The 20014-nt window shown below is 41.1% G+C and overlaps 1 protein-coding gene and 1 non-coding gene across 2 annotated transcripts; one reads left to right on the forward strand and one right to left on the reverse strand.

The window, feature by feature from the left end:
• The first annotated feature begins 297 nt into the window (after positions 1-297).
• Positions 298-19931, forward strand: LOC122995197 (junction-mediating and -regulatory protein-like). The gene is made up of 10 exons (XM_044370235.1): positions 298-3930; positions 7620-7793; positions 14035-14185; positions 14775-14944; positions 15082-15247; positions 15549-15718; positions 16142-16216; positions 16320-16415; positions 16508-17054; positions 17160-19931. The coding sequence occupies exons 1-10, from the start codon at positions 3136-3138 to the stop codon at positions 17465-17467; spliced, it is 2652 nt and encodes an 883-aa protein (XP_044226170.1). The 5' UTR covers positions 298-3135; the 3' UTR covers positions 17468-19931.
• Positions 766-837, reverse strand: trnaq-uug. The gene has a single exon. It is a non-coding gene; the product is annotated as a tRNA-Gln (tRNA).
• Positions 19932-20014: the final 83 nt, after the last annotated feature.

The raw sequence follows: 20014 nt of genomic DNA on the forward strand, positions 1-20014 counted from the left end.
GGCCTAACTCCCACACTTACTTATAGTCTTTACCTTACTTTTAATGTTTGTAAATTATGTCTGATGTCTCTATAGCTTCTTATTCTAGGTGCTCATATTGTTCATATTACTCATATATTGTAGACTAAACATTTAATCATGTTGAATATATATATTTTTACTGTTGCTATAATTTTCCGGTAGGTAAAACTGTTTCACCCCCATCTGATAAGATATTTGCTTTTAGATGTTTTATTATGGAAAGTGTATGAAACCCATGACCAAAGTCTGTCATTGTGTTAATTATGGATGGAACTATAGTGAAAATGAATTATTCCCCTTTTTGCTGGGGACCCCCTCAAGGACCCCTGGGGGTCCCTTGACCCCGCTTTGAGAACTACTGTGTTATGGACTTCACTGGTTCTGATGATGTTGCTTGTGAATCAGCGCCTCCGCCTCTTTCACATGATCACATTCACTTCAGACCATCTCTCAACTGTTTGTAATGAAGCTGTTATTCTCCTTCATACTGACGGACGACAAATTACCAAATGAGGGAATATCTTTCACAAGAATGATGTTCATTCCTCCAGGAGAGTTTAGAGACTTGCAGAATCAATGTCAAAGCACACTCAAGCTTCATATGGTGGCCTAACACCTTATTAAGAGACTTTATGTTGGTTGTTCCTTTAATTTGTCGACCGTCTGTTCTATTCAACACATGGAAGTATTTTCTCTCATTTCCTGCCATTGAAAGAGCTACAGACTTCCTTCTGTAAAACCATGAGGTTCCACCGAGATTTGAACTCGGATCGCTGGATTCAAAGTCCAGAGTGCTAACCATTACACCATGGAACCACATAAATGTCCTCCACCCCTGTTACTTCCATCCAGAGTTACTGTTTCTCTAAACAATCGTAAAACAGTTGAACTTTCAAGTTGTTTTCCTGAAGACACTTTCACTCAGCCTTGAAAAGCCATTAGTTGCATGATGAGATAACTGAGTCACAAAGTTCTCTGCTAGATTTAAAAGTCATTGTACAAGAAATAGTGTCTTGAAGTACAACTTTCTTGTTCTGCCACAACATTTCCCCCCATACAGTTACAAGGTATATCCAGTAGAAGAGACAGTGCTGTAAAGTAGTACTGAAGTAAAGCAGTTATGTCACTGCAACACCAAAGACATGCATGGAGTCATAACCTTGAGAGGGTGCTGGTTCACCGAGACATCTATTTGGAATAAATGTGTTCCCAGACTTTATGTGTGATCATGCTCCTGAACCATCCTTTTTATGAACATCAAAGGTTTTTATTTGATATTTTACAACATTAAAATCACTAATTATCAGATTAGAAAGCAGCAGTAGCAGAGCTGTAAAGAATTAGACGGATTTATTGCTGCTGAGATGTATTTATCTTTTTAAAGTGTTAGATATGAAGGATGGCAGGATTTGTTATAGATATGGCCTCTGTGGATTGAGCCTAACAATAACAGACCTACACGAGAGGAGCTGATTAAAGAAATTAACACCTCCACCAGTTCAGAGAAGCAGAAAGCAGTTTGAAAGGGACACAAGTCGCCTATTTAAGAATGCAAACACACTGCATCATAGGTCATGCTCAGGGCTCATTAAAGCAGAGGGGAAACTCTGTAGAAACCCATTGAGCATTTCTCTGAGCATCATTAAAACACATGCACCCTGGTGACAGACTGACTTTTATCTCTAAGTCAAGGCTGTGACCATTAAAGGGAAATACTATTTGCCATTCCTGTCCTCTGAGACAGTCCAGTCAATATCTGTAAACAAGGAGAACTCAGCAACTCTCTCCCACAGCTAACTCATCCAGAAGTGGCTTGAGGCATCTCTCTGCGGCACAGATTTTATCTGTACATAGCGACTTCCAGTTGAAATGCCATATTTGTTGAGCCCTTTCAGTTGAAACATTTATTTCAGGATTATTTTATGGTGTTTTGCAAACAATTGTTTTTGGACTTCTGCTAAAACAATGATTTCAGGCCCTTCAGGCAGCAGAATAGAGTGTCATCAAATCACAGTAATAACAATAGAATATACAGTGCCATCACTTCACACAGTAACGCTATTCTTCCTAAATTTAAGTCATTCCCAAACTACTTCCGTTAAGACTGTACTGTAACAAAAATGAACAAATGTTGAATATAAATTTACTTATTGTAAGAAGATGTGTTTGGTTAAGGAGCCTCATTGTTCAGTTTTTTTCATGCATGCTCTTGTTGATGCTGCAGCTATAGACCCCCACTGCAAAACATCCCACACTGCTCAACCTGAAACGTCAGCACGTCCTTACGTGCCCTACTGAGGTTGAGATTCTAATGTTGCCTTCACTTGCTCCTCGGAATCTATAGACTTCATCAAACTCTCAGGACAACATCTGGTCTTCGCCACATCTCGTGAGACTGTAACTTAATTATTTTCTTACTTTTCATTTAGACAGATTGTAATAATAATAATAACACAGGTTGTTACATTTTAAACAGATTGTGGCAGTAGTAATAAAACGGTAGTGGGTGGCAATAATTTAAATAAAGTCGCGGAATAAATAAATAATAAAAGGAGAGTTCGCCTCACATATAAATTTGATTTTTATGTTTTGGTAAATAATCTAGACTTTGTTCTAATAGTATTTAGCCTACATTGTCTGGTCTACTTGCGGTTTCCTGGAAATACCCACATTTCTTCCACCATGAAGGCAACAATCATTTTACGTATGTGGTGGTCTCGCTGAGCAAACGATGAAGAAAACATTATCAGCGCTGAGATGATGCCAGCCTTTCCGCAGACAGTGGGACTGGACGAAGCCCGCTGTCACACTTATTTATGGCGTCAGTCTGCTGTATTTGAACGATGTACGCAGCTGCCTCTGCATCCCGCTGCTACTTTCTGGTGAGAAGAGAGATATTCAGCCAGACATCCGAGTGGATGGAAATGACACCGCACTGCTCCAAATTCATCCGCTTGAGCGAAGGAGGATAGCCCGACAGGCGAACACATCCTCGTGTTTTGGTGTTTATAACACAATAACAACACAGTTTTACCGCCCTGCATCCACCAGACTCTCACGCAGCACCAACGCAGCGATAACGTTGTCGTATTTGTGTCTCATCACTTTGCAGAGATGTCCTTCACAATGGAGGATAATTTGGAGTCGGGGTGGGTGGCTGTTCGCCCCAATGCGTTTGAGGAGAAGGAAAAGCATAAATTTGTTTTTATCGTCGCGTGGAATGAGGTGGAGGGTAAATTTGCCATCACGTGTCACAACAGGACGGTGCAGAGGAGAAGCTTCGGCAGCAGGGAGGCGACCAGCCAGGATGGGGACAAAACAAAATGGCCCGAAAGTCCCGGCAGGGATAAAGTATCCAAAGGAGGCTATAGGGAGGCCAAAAACAAGTCTCCATCCGTGACAGCGTCCAAAGCAAGTCCTGTCAAAACTGTGATCAAATCTGCGCCATCTCCCCTCAGTCCTGACACAGAGGTGCTGAGGTCACCAAGAGAGGACCAGCTGTCCCCTTCACTGGACAGCTTGGACCTGGAGGAGCTGGATAGTCTGTGCAGGGAGGACTGCAGCTGGGCAGGACTCTTTTCTTTTCAGGACTTGCGGGCGATCCACCAGCAGCTGTGCTCGGTGAACTCGGACCTGGGACCCTGCCTACCGGACTTCCCGGAGGAACCAGCCGGGATGTGGACGGTGCTGTTCGGCCCGGCGGAGGTCTCCGAGAGCGAAATGGATGAGCTGTGCTACAGTTTACAGGTGTACCTGGGCCATGCGCTGGACACATGTGGTTGGAAGATCCTTTCACAGGTTCTGTTCACGGAAAACGACGATCCTGATGAGTACTACGAGAGCCTGAGCGAGCTGAGGCAGTCCGGGCACGAGGAAGCGCTCAACCGCGCGACAAAACATCTGCAAGAGGTGAGAATGTGATCCTACCACAGCATCTCCATGACTGCACCACCTCAGTCTGAGCTCATCTTCAGTCTGTAACAATCATACAGTGACACATCTGGACAACTGGGATCATCCCAGTTCATCAACAGTCTTTTTGCTGTGTCTTACCACAGTGGTTCTCAAACGTTTTCATGTAAGGACCCTTAAACTGACACAAATTAGACTCCCCAAGATTTTGTCCCAGAGTCTCCCGTCTGATAATATTTTTGCTTTTAGATGTTTTATTACAGAAAGTTTATAAAACCCATGACCAAAATAGTCATGGATGGATTCATAGTGAAAATTAATTATTCCCCTTTTTGCTGGGGACCCCCTGGATTCCCCTCAAGGACCCCTGGGGTTCCCTGGACCTCAATTTGAGAACCACTGCCTCACCACAGTGGTTGTGAGGAAGTGTCATGCACTAGTAATTAATCTGAGGTAGACAGTTTCTATTTATCTTGAATGTTTACCTTTAATGGTTATAGTGCGAAGTGCAGATCAATACAGTATACAGAAAAATTAACAAAAAATTGGTAAAAGATGACAATGATGATGGATGAAAAGTAGATATATTTTAAGCAAAACCTCATATTTTCTTATTTGGTCATTTTTAATAAGAGGGTTCGTCCTAAACTAAAATGATGCGTTTTTTTTCTTTGGTAAACTAAGTATAGATGTGTTGACCATCCAGTACATTCATATCACATGATCATTAATAAAAGAAGGAGTAGTCTTCCATCTTGTCAGGAAGCTGCAGGGATGTTTCATTGGCCATGCAAAGTAAAATCAGGTGACGTTTCTGAGGTAATACATAACTCTGGTGGCCATATTACCTAAAGGATTAGAAGAACCGTCCGTGAGGAAAAGAAGCCAGTCAAACAGCGATTTAGCAGCAATTCTGATGCTATGACAGAAGTATCTCGAAATATTGAATGGAAGATAGAAAGATCAATATCACACTGGCCAGCTGGTAAGAGAAGAGGAATTTATAAAATTATGCTGTACCTGTAAGTACGTTCCTCGTGGAGTCTTGTGCGCACACACACACACACACACACACACACACACACACACACTTAAAGCGTTTCTTTTCTTTCAGCGCAGTCATCTTCTCTGACAGTCCTGCAGCTTATAGGTTTCTATTATGACTTTATCTATTGTCAACATGTGGTTGAGGTGTCTGTATGATTCAGTATGAAATAGCTACGATTTTAAGGGGTTAATTTTGGTTATTTATATCTACAAGACTTGGTTAACACACTGTATTTAAATTTTTGATGACATGGAGCCACTTAATATCAGAGCTTACATATCAGATTCCTTTCTCTGTCTCTTTTGTTCTTATTATATTTCATTCTGTCTGTTGGTATATATATACATATGATACATGGATAGATATGAAGCAGAGACGCAAAGAAATTTGACATATCCATGTATCAGTAAAGAATAATTGATGAATACTGCTATATTTGTCATTAATATTTTTTTAATTGAAAACAGCATATTTATATTTCGAATATTCAAACGTGCTCATCACATATAGCTTAGTGTGCACCAGAGGGGAGTTAAAAATCATCAGTCATGACGGCTAAACACAAGAAACAGAAATATAATCTTCTTAAAAGAGTTTTGTCTTTTGAAAGAATATAATATGTGGTAGAAAAATATTACAAAATGAACTGCAATATGTCAGCAAATGTAGTTATAACACGTTACTGTGTCAAAAACACACAGTAAAGAATTGAAACTTCCACGTTCAGACGTGATTCTCATGCAGAACATTTATGTACGGATGGAAAAAAAGCTGCAGTTATAATATTAACAAACACTTCTGTGAAACATGTCTGTATATATAATACAAACACACACTAGCAGTGATTTGTATCTTGAGTCTTCGACACAGACAGACAAACAGTGAAGACAGGATCCTGACGCGCACCAGACCTGCTCCTCTTACACACCAAACAGGAGCAAGTGATTGATTAATGCTCTTAATATAAACAGACATTATACTGATACTCGCTGGCTCTCAACGTGTTCTACTAATCAATGGCGTTAGATTAAAGCAGCCTCGACTTATGGAGCCAGACAGTGAAAGAAGTCCTCTGGAGTGAGAGAAGGGTGTTAATGAAAGAGCGTTAACAAGGTTCCTTGTATTTATGGAATAAATATATTTCAAATGCATGCATTATTGAGCAAGAACATGCCATTTTAGCTTAACCATTTCTTTAATACCCACATAATATACCGCATCCAACCGTCCCACTGCGTGACCTGAATCCCTTCGTAATTCCCAAGTAATTTCAAAAGATATAAACAGTCAAATTAAATAAAATCTGCTTGAGTTGTTGTTTTACATCCACAGGACACAGTAGAGTTATTTTGTTTTTTTTATATGTGCGTGTTATTACTGTCACTGCAAAATTAAGAGAGAGTAAAGAGTTAGGGGTTAGATTTGTTTATGTTATTTTCTGGCAAAGGCGTTTCCTCTCTGCTCTACTTTTGGCAGTGAAATGAGGCCATGAGTAGACGAATCAACTACATGTCATTCCACCCAGTCAGTCCCACACCCACTCCAGTCGACACAGTTCAGAAGTACACACACACCCAAATTAAAAAAAAAAAAAAAAGACAGAAAACCAGACACAGGAAACTGTGGCTCACTGCCCTTCCTGAGCAAAAAAAAAAAAAAAAACATCTAATAGCAGAGCCATCACTGTCAGAGAATGTCTGCCAACCAGCCAGAGCTCATCTGCTTCAATTGTTTCAATAAATGACAGTCGCTGTACAGGATTGTTTGAAGAAGTGAAGTGTTTCGTCCTGAGGATGGACAGGACAGCCCGAGCTCTTCTGTCTGCAGTGACATTGCTCTGTAGTTCGCTCAAACACCGTCGCAGTTTGTTGTGTTGTAGGATCCACACACACACACACACACACACACAGACACACACTTTGTCCTATTGATCCTCTCACTCCATTTGAGGGCTGAGTTAATGGCTATTTCAGTGCTTGCTGGTAGCCTACAGGATTGTTCAGTCTGGCAAAAATGTGTGTGTATTGATCTTGTTCCCAGCAGCAGAAATGACTCTTGCTCATTCAGCCACAGTCTGTGTGCTGAGAGACTGCACTCCTATAGTCCTATTATTTACAGTTACACAAAAAATCCTTTTAGTCTAACAGCAAGGCGCAAGTTTCCATTCAGAGCAGAATGACAATAAAAGATGTATTTGACTGAGTTCTTCTGTATGCTTCACTGTGACTGGTTAACTTGACTCTCTGACACCGTCACACTGTGATGTTATCTTTGATGTTGACAAGTAGCAAAAAGGAGATGTTATCCATATTTCTTGCAACATACACAACAGTCAGTAGACAGCTGGAAAGATATTAAGTGCATTTGGATGTTACATTACAGCCACTTGTGTTTGCCTCTTGCTCAGTGTGAAAGTTTCTCATTTGTTTATCAGAAGCTTCAACAAATATTTATATTTTTTCCAAGCTAGGTGCTCCCAGCTGTCTGGTTGTTTCTGTCTGGACCTATTTGGCATCCCCTTTTACATTTGATGTGGATAATTGCATATTCCATATGGATAAAGTCTCCATGTTTTCTGATGATTTTTTTTTTATATGTAGCAAACAATAATAATTTCCTTTTTGTGTACGTGATGCAGCTGATGGAGAAACACAAGACCATGGACAGCATGGTGGAGCTGTTGGAACTGTATGAGGAGGAGGACCAGGCCTATGGAGGTTTGCTGGAGGCCTCCACACAGCTGTACCAGTACCTGCTGCAGCCCTTCAGAGATATGAGGGAACTAGCTATGCTACGCAGACAGCAGATCAAGGTAATCATTTGCACCAGTTTACGTTTAGAGAGGCCAGGAATTTGCCAAAACCTCTTTGGCCTTTTACCAAGCCTCTTCAACTTTTTGAGGTCTTGTTAGTGTCAGCATGTCGACAGTAACAAGTACTCAGTATACACACATACTGTAGATGGTGATTTCATTAGTGAAAAAATGTGTAATACGTCATGCACATCCAAGTAGGAGAAAATGACAAATATGACAGTGGTGTTTTTGTTTCCAGAGGTTCGACCCTCTTGTGGTAGACCATGTCGGGGCTTTTTCTGAGTCCAGGAGTCACTCAGACGCTATGGTTAATTAGCATACATGGGAAGCTGTATTTCCCTGCAGGAATGGTCATTAAGCACAATGGATGGTCACAGGAAGTTCTCATGCCTCTGAAAATAGGGTCTGCTCTGCGTGTGTGCATCAGTGTGTATGTTTGACTGTGAAGTATCATGCAAAATGAATTCTCTGGAATATTCTCATGAGATGCTTTATGTTTAAAAAAAAAACAATGGGAGAGTAATGAGATGTATCTAATTTCAGTGAGAAGAGGGAGGCTGATGAATGGATAAATGATGGAAGAGCTTTGTTCGATCATTGCAGTGCTGATGGCACATTTATATTTAGCTCAGTGACACACACAGCACATCAGTTAAAAAAAAGACTTTAAAACCACATGACCACGTAACATCTGTTTACAAAGAAACAAACACATGTATATATATATATATATATATATATATATATATATATATATATATACTACACATACCACCAAAAAAAGCTTTTCCCAACCTATAAATACATGTCTGTCAATTTCCACAGTGTCTGAAGCACTTCTGGGATGTGGGCTTTGTGGGTTGAGTGACATGCTGTGAGCTGGAATTAAGGCCCATAGATCTCCAATTTCCTGCAGTCTCACAAAGACATGAATAAATCATGTTGTGTATGGTCCTATAGGTTTACTCCAGGACTAGACTAGACTAGTCTAGACTAGACTACTACTCACTAGAGACTTCCACCAGCCCAGACCGCCAACTTCTGGTTTAGCCTTCTGGCTATCTTGAATGGGGATAAAACAATTAATTCGAGCAGCTCTTCTAGACTTTCAAAATGTGATTGAACCAAATGCATCAAATTGTGATAGTGAGTCATTTTGCAGAGGTTGTGATGCTCAAAATATTTATCCACCATTTGACAGCCGCTCCTTTTCCCATGCAGGAAAAATGGTTTTTGGGCCCTTGTCGGACCCGGAAGTTGTAATTACACGGTTTGGGTTGGTTGAGGTATTTTATAAAATAAATATGGAATTACGGAAATAAAGCCTAATTAGGCAAATCATGTCCCATTTAAAAAATGTTGTATTTATCATAATTTGTTGTATTTTTCAATTTAAAACAAATAAGAATTATGATTTTAAGTGCATGTTTCCTGACACATTAACATTCAAACTGCAGGGATATATATTTTAACCTATAACAATAGAGCATTTTTTATAATCTCATCACATGTTTTGTTTGTAAAATGTTATTCCGTAAAGTAACTAATAACTAAATTAGATGCTCAATATTAGATGGGATTAAAGACTACAATATTTTGTTCTGCATAGTAGTGGAGCAGAAGTACAAGTATAAAGTAGCGTGAAATGGAAATCAAGTAAAGGTCAACTACATAAAACGTGTACTTACAGAACTTGAGTGTATGTGTTTAGTTACTTTCCACCACTGGTTTTCAATCTTTCGACTGACAGAATATGTAAACTAACGGATACCACACTTAACAGGTGAGAAAACTCGCTTGAATGTGGCTTAATAAAACATAACTATTATTATATTGTGGTAATTAATAGCAGATGGTGATAAGATATAGAGCAGGGCTGCTGACTGGATTAACCATTTAGTCTGTTTAAGTACAGTTTGGTGTTAGCTGTATACTTTTTAGTTGAGAAAGCATCTAATCATTTTGTTTTTTCTGTTGACTGAAAGGCAAGCACCAGCAAACTATTCCCAACTTTGACTTTCTAGCTTTACAGTAGGTCAAAGTTGACAGTCAGCTGTGTTTGCTTTAACTTCAGTTCACTTTGTCACTGCTCAGTTGTTTGTTGCACATCGAACTCTACCCTCCTCTGTCACTGTGCTGTCAGACACTGATTTCACTGCAGTAAATCAAGTTTGCTCAGAAACATGTGAGTGCAAGTAATCCCTGAGAGGCTTTGCCAGAAAGGCAAAAACCATAGGTCTCACCAAGATTTGAACTCAGATCACTAGATCCAGAGTCTAGAGTGCTAACCATTACACCATGGAAGCTCCTACCAATATGTTGAAGGAAGAGGGGCTGTTAAACTACACTTCCGGGTCTATTTATAGCCTGCAGTGTCTAGCTGAGACACAGCATGGCTTTCTCTAACTCTTTTTCAATTGAATTTTCTAAGTTGTGAGTTTGTCTTTCTCTGTTCCCTTTAGCTGGTCACAAATTCATTTGTAAATATTAAATATTTTTATCTCGCAAATGATCCTATGTGATGAAATACAATACAAAAAATGTCTTTACCAAAAAGCAAGTTTCCATTATCTGTCGACGATCTGTAATTTTGTCAAGTTAAGTATATATGCATATATATATGTGTGTGTGTGTGTGTGTGTGTGTGTGTGTGTGTGTGTGTGGAGAGCCTCTACTTTGAGGATCTTCAGTATACAGTGTGGTGAAGTAGCACTTGTACCACATTATCACACATGAAGGTGAATGTTTTCAATATGTAGCATCATTCTCAAAATGTGTGACCCAGCGTTTACTGCCTTCATCCTTTTCAAAAGCAAAACAAAAGTTTGCATGCTCTGACTGTTTCACTATTACCGACAGATGTTGTGAAAAGTTTGGATGAAATTTTATGGTTTTCAGGGCTACAAGTTAGTTTTTAAAAAAGAACATCCTGTTGAGATTTGAACTCAGATTGTTGGCTTCAACTATGTAGCTATTCTCGCATAGTTGTGTTTAGCTACTCATTGTGTCCATTTCACAGTGTGTTTATGGGGCTTTTTTCTGTTTTCTTACTGTACAGAGGCGTGTGCCTCCTCAAATAAATCTATAGATCAACTTAATTGTTTCAGTGAAAACTAATGTGAAATGGGGAGAGAGGAAAGGCCACAGTGAAAAAGATGACTAATATGTGAGCTAGTCATAATGTAGAAAATGTGAGAGTGTCGATTGACAAATTAAGATGGCCATTATATAAACTGTATATGTTTAGAAAGAAAAAAAGGTGGAAGGAAGATTGTCAGATTGTCATAGTTGGACAACAAGGTGAAATGTAGATAACAAACTGTAAGATAAACAACGGAAATGTAATGTACGCATTGAACATACAGACAACAATCTTGAAACTCACACTTAAAAATGAGAAGCATCAGTGTACTCAGTTTCTGAGTTGTTCAGTTCAAGTGAAATATCTCCATGTTTCCCCTCTTCTTGTGCATTCAGGAGGGCTCAGAAAGACAACACAATATATCTGAATAGTTGTATATGGCATGTTTCTGCAAGTTAGTTTTTAGCCATATGAGCAGCGTGGCTCTACTGATGGCGTTGTCGGGCTGTCAGTGGGTCAGTCCACCACTTCAGTCCAGAATGAAATATAAACAACTATCGGATGGATTGCCATGATGTTCGTGAGGACAAATCTTACTGACTTTGGTGGTTCCCTGGTTTTTCCTCTTGTACCACCATGAGGTTGATTTAATGTTTTATAGTGAAATATCTCAACAACTATTTGATGGATTGCCATTAAATTTTGTACATTCTTGGTCCTCAGAGGATGACTGACTTTGGTGATCTACTGACCACATCTCTAGCGCCACCTTGAGGTTGACATTTTTGGCTTTCAGTAAAATGTCTTGTCAGTTATTAGATGAATTGCAATAACATTTGGTACAGATATCTTTGATGCCCAGAAGATGAATCCTAATGACTCTTGATCTAGCTCCACCAGCAGGTCAACATTCTCACCTTTCCAGTGAAATATCTCAACATTTCCTTAATAGATTGGCAGAAAATGTTGTGCAGACATTCATGATTCCCAAACGAGTCTTAATGACTGATATCTTGTCTTTTCCTCCAGCACCACCATGAGGTCCACATTTATGGTTTTAAGGATCTGAATATTCCCCTCAGAATGAATTTTAATCACTTTGGGACCCCTTGACTTTTCCTCTAGTGCTATCATCGTCAAATTTTCAATTTGTCCAAATTTTAGTTTATGACTAAATACCCGCGAAACTAATCACATTCCCATCAGCCCAGCTGCACTTTGTGTTTAGTGCTAATAAGCAAATGTTAGAATGGTAACACCCTAAACTATGATGGTGAACAAGGTAAGACTTTCCTACCAGTTGGTTTAATTCTGCCCTTGATAAAGTCCACAAGATAGATGATTGGTAGCTAAATAACTATGGATCCACCAAGAGTTTTTCATGTGTGTATACCACAACTTACTCTCCTCTGAGTAAGAACATTAAGAAAATTGTTGGAAGGCATTGAAATGTTCTTTGTGTATCCTACTTGTAAAATACTGTCCTCTGACCCCCTGTTCTCTCTCACTACAGAGCTAGAAATGTGAAAGACTTATCTTGTTCATGCAGATTCTTTTGGCCACCCTGTTTCTACCCAGACAAGTTGGGGTGGAATGACCGGCTTCTTTCCTTGTCACAACTTTATGGCATGTGAAAATTCAAAGAAATTAGTATATTCACAAGTCACACTACTGGCAAAACCTACAGCATCAGACAGTGTCTTAGCTGCATAATAAATGGATTCTTTGGCATCTTAAGAGCCTCCTCTACTTTTTTGACAGTGTGCAGGCAAACTCTTCATGAAATGGGACTGTTGTTTTTGGCCAAGCGCAAACCTTCTGACTATTTTAAACATTATACCTTCTCAACGTCAGCATGTTAGCATTGTCATTGTGAGTGTGTTAGTATGCTGATTGTAGCATTTAGCTCAAAGCACCACTGTGCTAAAGTACACCCGCACAGAGCAGCGAGCTCGGCTATAAACTCTTAGTCTTGTAGGTTTTCATTTGAAAGGTTGCTCCACTAATTAGATTTACTGTATCACAAATCATTGGACATAAAGCGCAGATGTTTTAAATTACACTATGTATAGGAGTGCAGAAAAAAAAGAAAAATCAAAGGAATGAGCGCTGGCATCCTGACACCAGTAAATTGCAGTGGTACGTGATACTGGTGCACTGCTGAGTAGTGCAGTTTGAGCTGAGGTGCAGCGAGGCTATGTGGGGTCAGACAGGGATGGATCTCTAACCTGTGCTGCCTACTTTCCTTCTTTGTCCTGTATTCTGTTTTTCTCTTGTACACCTGGTACTTCACTTTTTCCAGATTTGTGTCGTTCATGAAATATAGTTTATCTGTCTTGGCTACATTTTGATCCGTAAAGTAATGGTACATTATAGTTTACAGTCATGGAAAAAAGAGATGCGGATATAAATTAGAGGAAAAGGAGAAAGTAGAGCCAAAGATTCCTTTCTCTGTGAATGGTTGATAGAGACATAGCAATGCTGTATATCCCATTATGATCCTTAAGTATCTTCCCAAAGTTCTAAAATGCACAAATTTAAAGATGGAGACAGTCTATAATGCTGTAATATTAATAGTAATATTACAGTAAGGACCATCACAACTAAGATGAGAGTAGTTTTATATCCTTCGCTATATCTGTTTGCTATGCTCAGTGTAAATGGTCAGTATTCTTTTGTAAACATGCTGAAAATGGGGTTGTCGTTGACCTTTTAACACCGACACTGACATTTGCATTAAAGAAATATTGAAAGTTGTGTGTGCATGTGTGTTTGAGTGTACACATGGTAACTTGTACTGTGTACTGTCACTGCCAGTGCTGCTGTATGTGGGAATGTAGCTCCCTCTCCAGGCTCACTTTCTTTATTAGCCTCTGACTGTGTGGTATTATTATCATCAGTGAGATTGTATTGGCTGTACGTTGCACACAGGAGCTACTCTTTCTAGCATTTTTATCACTTTGGGCGAAGCCCTTGGTATCCCATAATCCTCAGGTCCAACTTTTGATAACAACACACAGTACTTAAACATATCTATCTCTTAGATCTATGAACTATATTATAATCTTTCTCATAGTCCCTAACTTTGGCTACTGTGGTGTTGTTCCGGGTTTTGCTGAAACCAATAAAATATAAACTATCATCCTCTTTCAACAGATCTCCCTGGAGAATGACTACTTGGGCCCAAGACGGATTGAAGCTCTAAAGAAGGAGGACTCCGACTGGCAGAAGAAAGCTCAGGAGGCAGTCCTCAACATCCAGGAGTTTACTGTAAAATACTTTGAGATCACTGCCAGAGCTCAGAAAGGTACAATGTGCTGTAACTGTCACTGTCAATGTCAAGTCAATAAAGCAGCAGTGGAATGACTCTGAATTATCACACACGTAGTGGAAACACTGGCCTGCTATTGACCTGTGTGTGGTTTTGAACGCCAGGGGTAATATGATTTGGTATTAATGAGGCAGTGCAGACAGCCATGCTTTGACAGAAATGGGGAAACAAGGACAACCTATCGATCAAACAGTTCTGATGTACAGGGTTACTCCACAATGTGCTCCTGCTTATCCCAGTTTTTCTCCAGGTCCATTTATTATCTGACACTTATAACATGAATGACTTCAAGTGCAAACTGGAATGGGAGAGGTTGTAATGTCCAAATGTGGCCAATAGATGTCTCCCTCCCTCTACATTATTGTATGAAAGCTTTACTCCTGTGAGTCTTTACTTATCATGTTCAAAGAAAAGAAATTGTGGGTGACGCGCCCACTGACTGTACCAGAAAACTCTTTGATTGTGTTGGTGACTCACATTCACGTGAGCGCGAGTCACTCTTAACTGTGAAGTTTCACTCAGCTGCTTGAACATTCCCCTTTTGTTTATTTGTGTGTGTGTGCAGGAGTGTATGAGCGTATGAAAGTGGACCAGCGTAAGTTTGGTAAGGCTTCATGGACTGCGGCGGTGGAGCGCATGGAGAGACTGCGCTACTCTGTCGCCAAGGAAACCCTGCAGCTTCAGAGAGCCAGGGAGATCTGTCTGGAACAGAGGAAACACACACTTCGAGATGAGGTGTGGTAGTAACCCACAACATTTTGTCATACTCCAAAACATGAACTCACAGATGTAAACACACTTCACCTTTGATTTACTATCTCACAAACACACAGCTGTTTTGTGACTTTAGTTTTTCTGTCCCATCCCTGCAGATGCAGAGCTTGTGTAGCAGTGAGGATGCAATGGCCCTCTTAGACCACATGGAGTCACAGTACTATGAGCTCCAGCTTCAACTCTATGACATCCAGGCTGAGATCCTACAGTGTGAAGAACTTCTTCTCACCGCTCAACTAGACAGCATCCGCAGACAGATGACAGGTACGGCTTTATTTCAGCAGAATTTTAGATATTAGCATAACTATTCTTTGACAAATTGCATACATTTATGATCTGATATGTATCATCTTGTTTTTAAGAGGATCCAGACAAGTATTCAATACTGTGGACTGTGCATAAACGCGTTACAAGACAGTCGATTATAGAATTATCACAGTGTACATTACTGCTGCGTCTGTCTAACACACAGCAGTAATGTACACGCAAAGATCTGCACTTATGTGCGCTCTTGTATATTTTTATATGTGTGTGTGTGTGTGTGCTCTCATGCGTGTGTTTTCAGAGCGTCAAGATGAGGTGGTGTACTATGACACCTTTGAAAGTGCAGATGATATAACGGAGGATGATACTGTGGAGAGGGAAGAAATGCGCAAACTTCAGGTCAGCGCTCGACAGCTGGAGGCGAGAAGGGGGCGCATCACTGCCAAGCGCTCCTATCTGAGGAACAAGAGGGTGTGTAAACCTTACGCTCACACTTATTCTCATTCTTGAAGTCTATCCTGGATTCTACACACTATTAGAGTATATTTATTCAGGATGTAGAATGGTGTGTTTATTTTGTACTATGTCTTATTGGACTTTATATCCAAGCAGAAATGACCCTCAAAACCTTTCTGTTTAGCTTTCCTGCTAAGCCAGACACATATGTTATCAAGAAACATCTAAAAATATGGATCAGAATACAACAGAAGGTTTCTCCTCCCACTTTGTTGTTGATTATTGTTCAGATACTGTCCCCTGACTGGGTTGTAGTTTATAAGAAGAACAAGGAGAAAAGAATCATAGGACAGTTTTTATTGTGTTTTATTGTTAGCAGTATGCATGATGTTGTTTGGATCAGTGTGTTGATGTGTTTTCTCTCCTGTCCTCCTGCAGGAGATCTGTGTATCGAACCACGATCAGAAACAGCAGAAACGTCAAACCATCCAGAAAGACTCAGTATTCTACCAGGTATTACATGTTGATGCTCTCTTTAATTTTCTTATAATAATGTGGCTGTATACCTGTAAGGCATCAGTAACTCTCGTTTCCTCTACACCTCTAAATTTTCCAGCTGAAAAATGAAGAAGAGGAAGATGAGGAGAGGAAGAACAGCAGAGTTAGTCAAGAGAGACAGAGAACTCTGGACAGACTACGCACTTTCAAACAGGTAGGTGCCCTCCTATTAACTGTAAATATTAGAACATATTTCATTTTTTTCTACTGATTGACTTCTGTGTCTCTCTGCGTGTCTTTTCCCAGCGGTACCCGGGTCAGGTGATTCTGAAGTCCACTCGGCTACGTGTTGCCCACACGAGAAGGAGAGAACGAGGGAGGATTATGGAAATGGGTGGTGGGAGCGAGAGACAGGAGCGCGTGGACTCTGTTTGTGTCCAAACGCAGGGCCAGCCGCTGTGTCTCAGTACCAGCGTGCAGACGGACCCCAGCCCCAGCTCCACACTCACCACCCAGCCCGTCACGGCCCTCACAGCATCGCTTCCTCCGCTGCCAGTGCCCAGTCCTGCAGACTCCTCCTGCTCTCCCTGCTCCCTGTCCTCACTGCTGGCATCACCTATGTCCCCTCCGCCTCCACCTCCCCCTCCTCCTCCCCTCCCAACAAAGGAGCAGTTGTCACCTACTGGGAGCCCAGGCCGCCAGGGGCAGAAGGCTGAGGAAAAGAGTGCAGCAGACGAGCTCTGTCTCTCCCCACTTGGCCCATTCATCCCTCGCTTCTTTGACAGCAGCCAATTGGAGACCGCCCGCAAAAAGCTGAGGAAGATTCCAGAGTTTGAGGCCCACAGCAGAAGAGGTACTGGGACCTTTTAGCACCATAGTAGTTTCACAGGTCTTTATCAGGTTATCCAATTACATCAGCAAATCACAGCCTGTCTTCTTCCTCTCCTCCTGTGTGCAGTGAGCTCGCCCATGGACGAGGTGCTGGCCTCCCTGAAGAGAGGCAGCTTTCACCTTAGGAAGGTCGACCAGCGGTCCCTGGCTCCTGCCAAGGGAGATGATGACCCCAACAGCATCCTAGCTCAGATCCGCAAAGGGGTCAAACTGAGGCAGGTCCCCCCAAAAGAGAGAAAAGACCAGCGAGAGCTCCCAGCCTCCACCGACCCTTTGACCAGGAGCATCCATGAGGCCCTGCGACGCATCAAAGAGGCCTCGCCAGAGTCTGACTCAGACGATGACGGGCTGGCCAGCCATGACTGGGAAAGCTAGGGTTTCAAGGCTCAAACGCAACAAATAACACACACAGGGATGCCTGCACCCTCTGCACACATTGTACTGTAATGTACTGTGAGTGCTGCGCTGTACTACACACACACACACACACACACACACACACACACACACACAGTTATTCACTCACACTCAAGCACGCACAGCCCAGTCACACATGTACCCAGTGACTATACAAGGGCCTGAGTCATACTGAATATCACCAACTCACCAAATGCTCCAAAGGTCTATGGTCAACCTGTTCATCCGTTTTGTTTTTCCACATTGCATTGACCATCATGACAGACATTATTGTTTACTGTATGTTTCTGCGGTTTTATTATATAATCAGACTGTAATGATGCCATGTTTATTTGTATTTTTCAACTGTACTGTCAAAAAGCTCTGCACTGGTCCTTTGTGGCCACGTTAAGTCAGAAATAGCACACGCCACAGTTTTAAACCCACACACTGCACTGAGAGTTATTTGTGAAACTGAAAACCTCATACAGTAATCTATTAGGTGTGTGTGATCTTTTCTTCTCACTCCAAAGCATTAGAAATGAGAAACTGTAACTGTAACAAAACTATGTAATGGATACTGTAAGGTTTGTAATTTGGGGTCATGTGCGAGACTGAAAACATAGAAGAGATTTGAACTGGGATCACTGGCTAAACAGTGTGGAGCGTTAACCATGAAACATCACCTCCGTCGACACCTTTAGCTCTTCTATTTTTATCAGCATTCTGTGACTGAGCCGCACTTTGCTGCACAGCTGGTGTTGTCCTGTCACATGTAGGTGCGATGGTGTCAGACAGTATAAGGACCGCTGCTTGTCTCATCTGACTGTAAATCCTTTAGTCTGTCACACAAGATTCATGCCCCCCTCCCCTCCCCCCCCCTTTGTCCTCCTCCGCCCTTCACCTCCCCCAACTCTCACACCCTCTCTGGGTGAGGGAATATGTATCGACCCATCTGTTCATCCACAGCATATGGCCAGGCTGGTGGGAGATACAGAGAGTCACAAATTAGGTTTATCATTTGGTGCCACAGCTAACTAGTAGGATAGGTTCATTGGAGGGGTCATCAGCAGAGCTTCTTGAGCGAGGAAGAGGTAATCTTTGTAAAGCGTGGGCGGACTCGGTCGGTGATTCCCGAGCTTTGTATGTGGGGAAAGTCACGGCAGAGCTGTGAGATCGGTCACGCTTGTTTTAATGATGGATGGTATGTGGGAGGTTAGATTCTCTCAGCGCTGTAGGGAGTCACTGTGGGCTGTGGAGCAGGCGGTTGTGATTGATGCGGTTTCTCCTTCCATCTTACTCACTTTCTCTCCTCTATTGCATCTTTTCTCATTTCTTTCTTTGCACTTAGTGGGCAGAAACACACAGTAGGAGGTCTTACTCATAGTCCTAGAAGTGAAAACATGCACACATGGACTCGTGCACTGAACTCACAGCCAACATGTGCAGAAATATTAGCTGCAAAGTGAGTCCAAAGCTTCTACTTCTAAATTTTTGTTTTCATAAATGGTTTCAGCGCTTTTATGACACATAGTACAAATACTGAATCACTTTATCTGTACAGCAACAACTTTTTGTTATTTGTTTTTTTATCACTTGTGAACCAAGAGATCTCTAGTAGTTGAGTAAGATTTAAAAGCACTGAAAAACATGTGGAATTGGACTTGGAGAAGTGTGGAGTACACAAGACAGTATGAGAGGAGCAGTGGGATGCTTGGCGGCGCAGGAATTCACACAAACATACATGTTGAAATGAAGCAAAAAGATGTGGATTCATACACTAAGCTCCGACTTGCATTGTCTGTGCTTTTTGCTCTCTTATGCTTGCATTGAGAGCCTGTTGCAACAGAATACCCATTCACAGATTAATCATGAAGCAGACACTAATGTAGAAAGAACGGGCATGTGAGTATATGTCACATTATACAGCTTGAAAATAGCTCACTGCTAAAGAGAGTTTATTATTTTCCTGGCAGAGCAAATCTGAGGCACTTTTACGTGTCTTCTACGACTGTCAGCAGCACAATGTTCTTCCATGGTACCCTCATCATGTAGCATGACATCTCAAAGTTTCCCAAAAGATCTTGGTACTAAGTTTTACGTTGCTCCACTAAGCAATGACCAACAATGTGCTGAAAACTTTTGGAAAACACCTTTGCTATGAACTATCTGTCACCTGACTGACTGACCTTAGAAACACACTGTCATCTGTTTTACACTGACCTTTATCTATAAATAACCTTAACACAGCTTGTTTGTCAGCTAACTGTCATTTGCATTGCATTTCATTGCTTCATTTTTATCCTGTTTCTTCTTATGCATTTCCAGCCAAATTGTTTTGTGATGTGTTTGCTTCTGAACATTTCCTACGTAGACCTGTTATCCATACAGGCTGACTATATGACCCTCTGTCTCAATAAGCCACAGTCAGTCACTTTGAGAAGTGCAATATCAATATAAAGAAATACATGAAAAATGATCAATCAACTTAAATGTGATGAGCTCAGACTGATCAATGGCTGAATA

This window comes from Thunnus albacares, chromosome 2, assembly GCF_914725855.1.
Source record: "Thunnus albacares chromosome 2, fThuAlb1.1, whole genome shotgun sequence".
Classification (NCBI taxonomy): domain Eukaryota; kingdom Metazoa; phylum Chordata; class Actinopteri; order Scombriformes; family Scombridae; genus Thunnus; species Thunnus albacares.

What these genes read in the sequence shown, in the direction of transcription:
- LOC122995197 (XM_044370235.1), top strand. Translation starts at nt 3,136, where the DNA reads ATGTCCTTCACAATGGAGGATAATTTGGAGTCGGGGTGGGTGGCTGTT. An exon ending in CGACAAAACATCTGCAAGAG is followed by an intron (nt 3,931 to 7,619) that starts GTGAGAATGTGA and finishes TACGTGATGCAG; the next exon opens with CTGATGGAGAAACACAAGAC. An exon ending in TGAGGCCCACAGCAGAAGAG is followed by an intron (nt 17,055 to 17,159) that starts GTACTGGGACCT and finishes TCCTGTGTGCAG; the next exon opens with TGAGCTCGCCCATGGACGAG.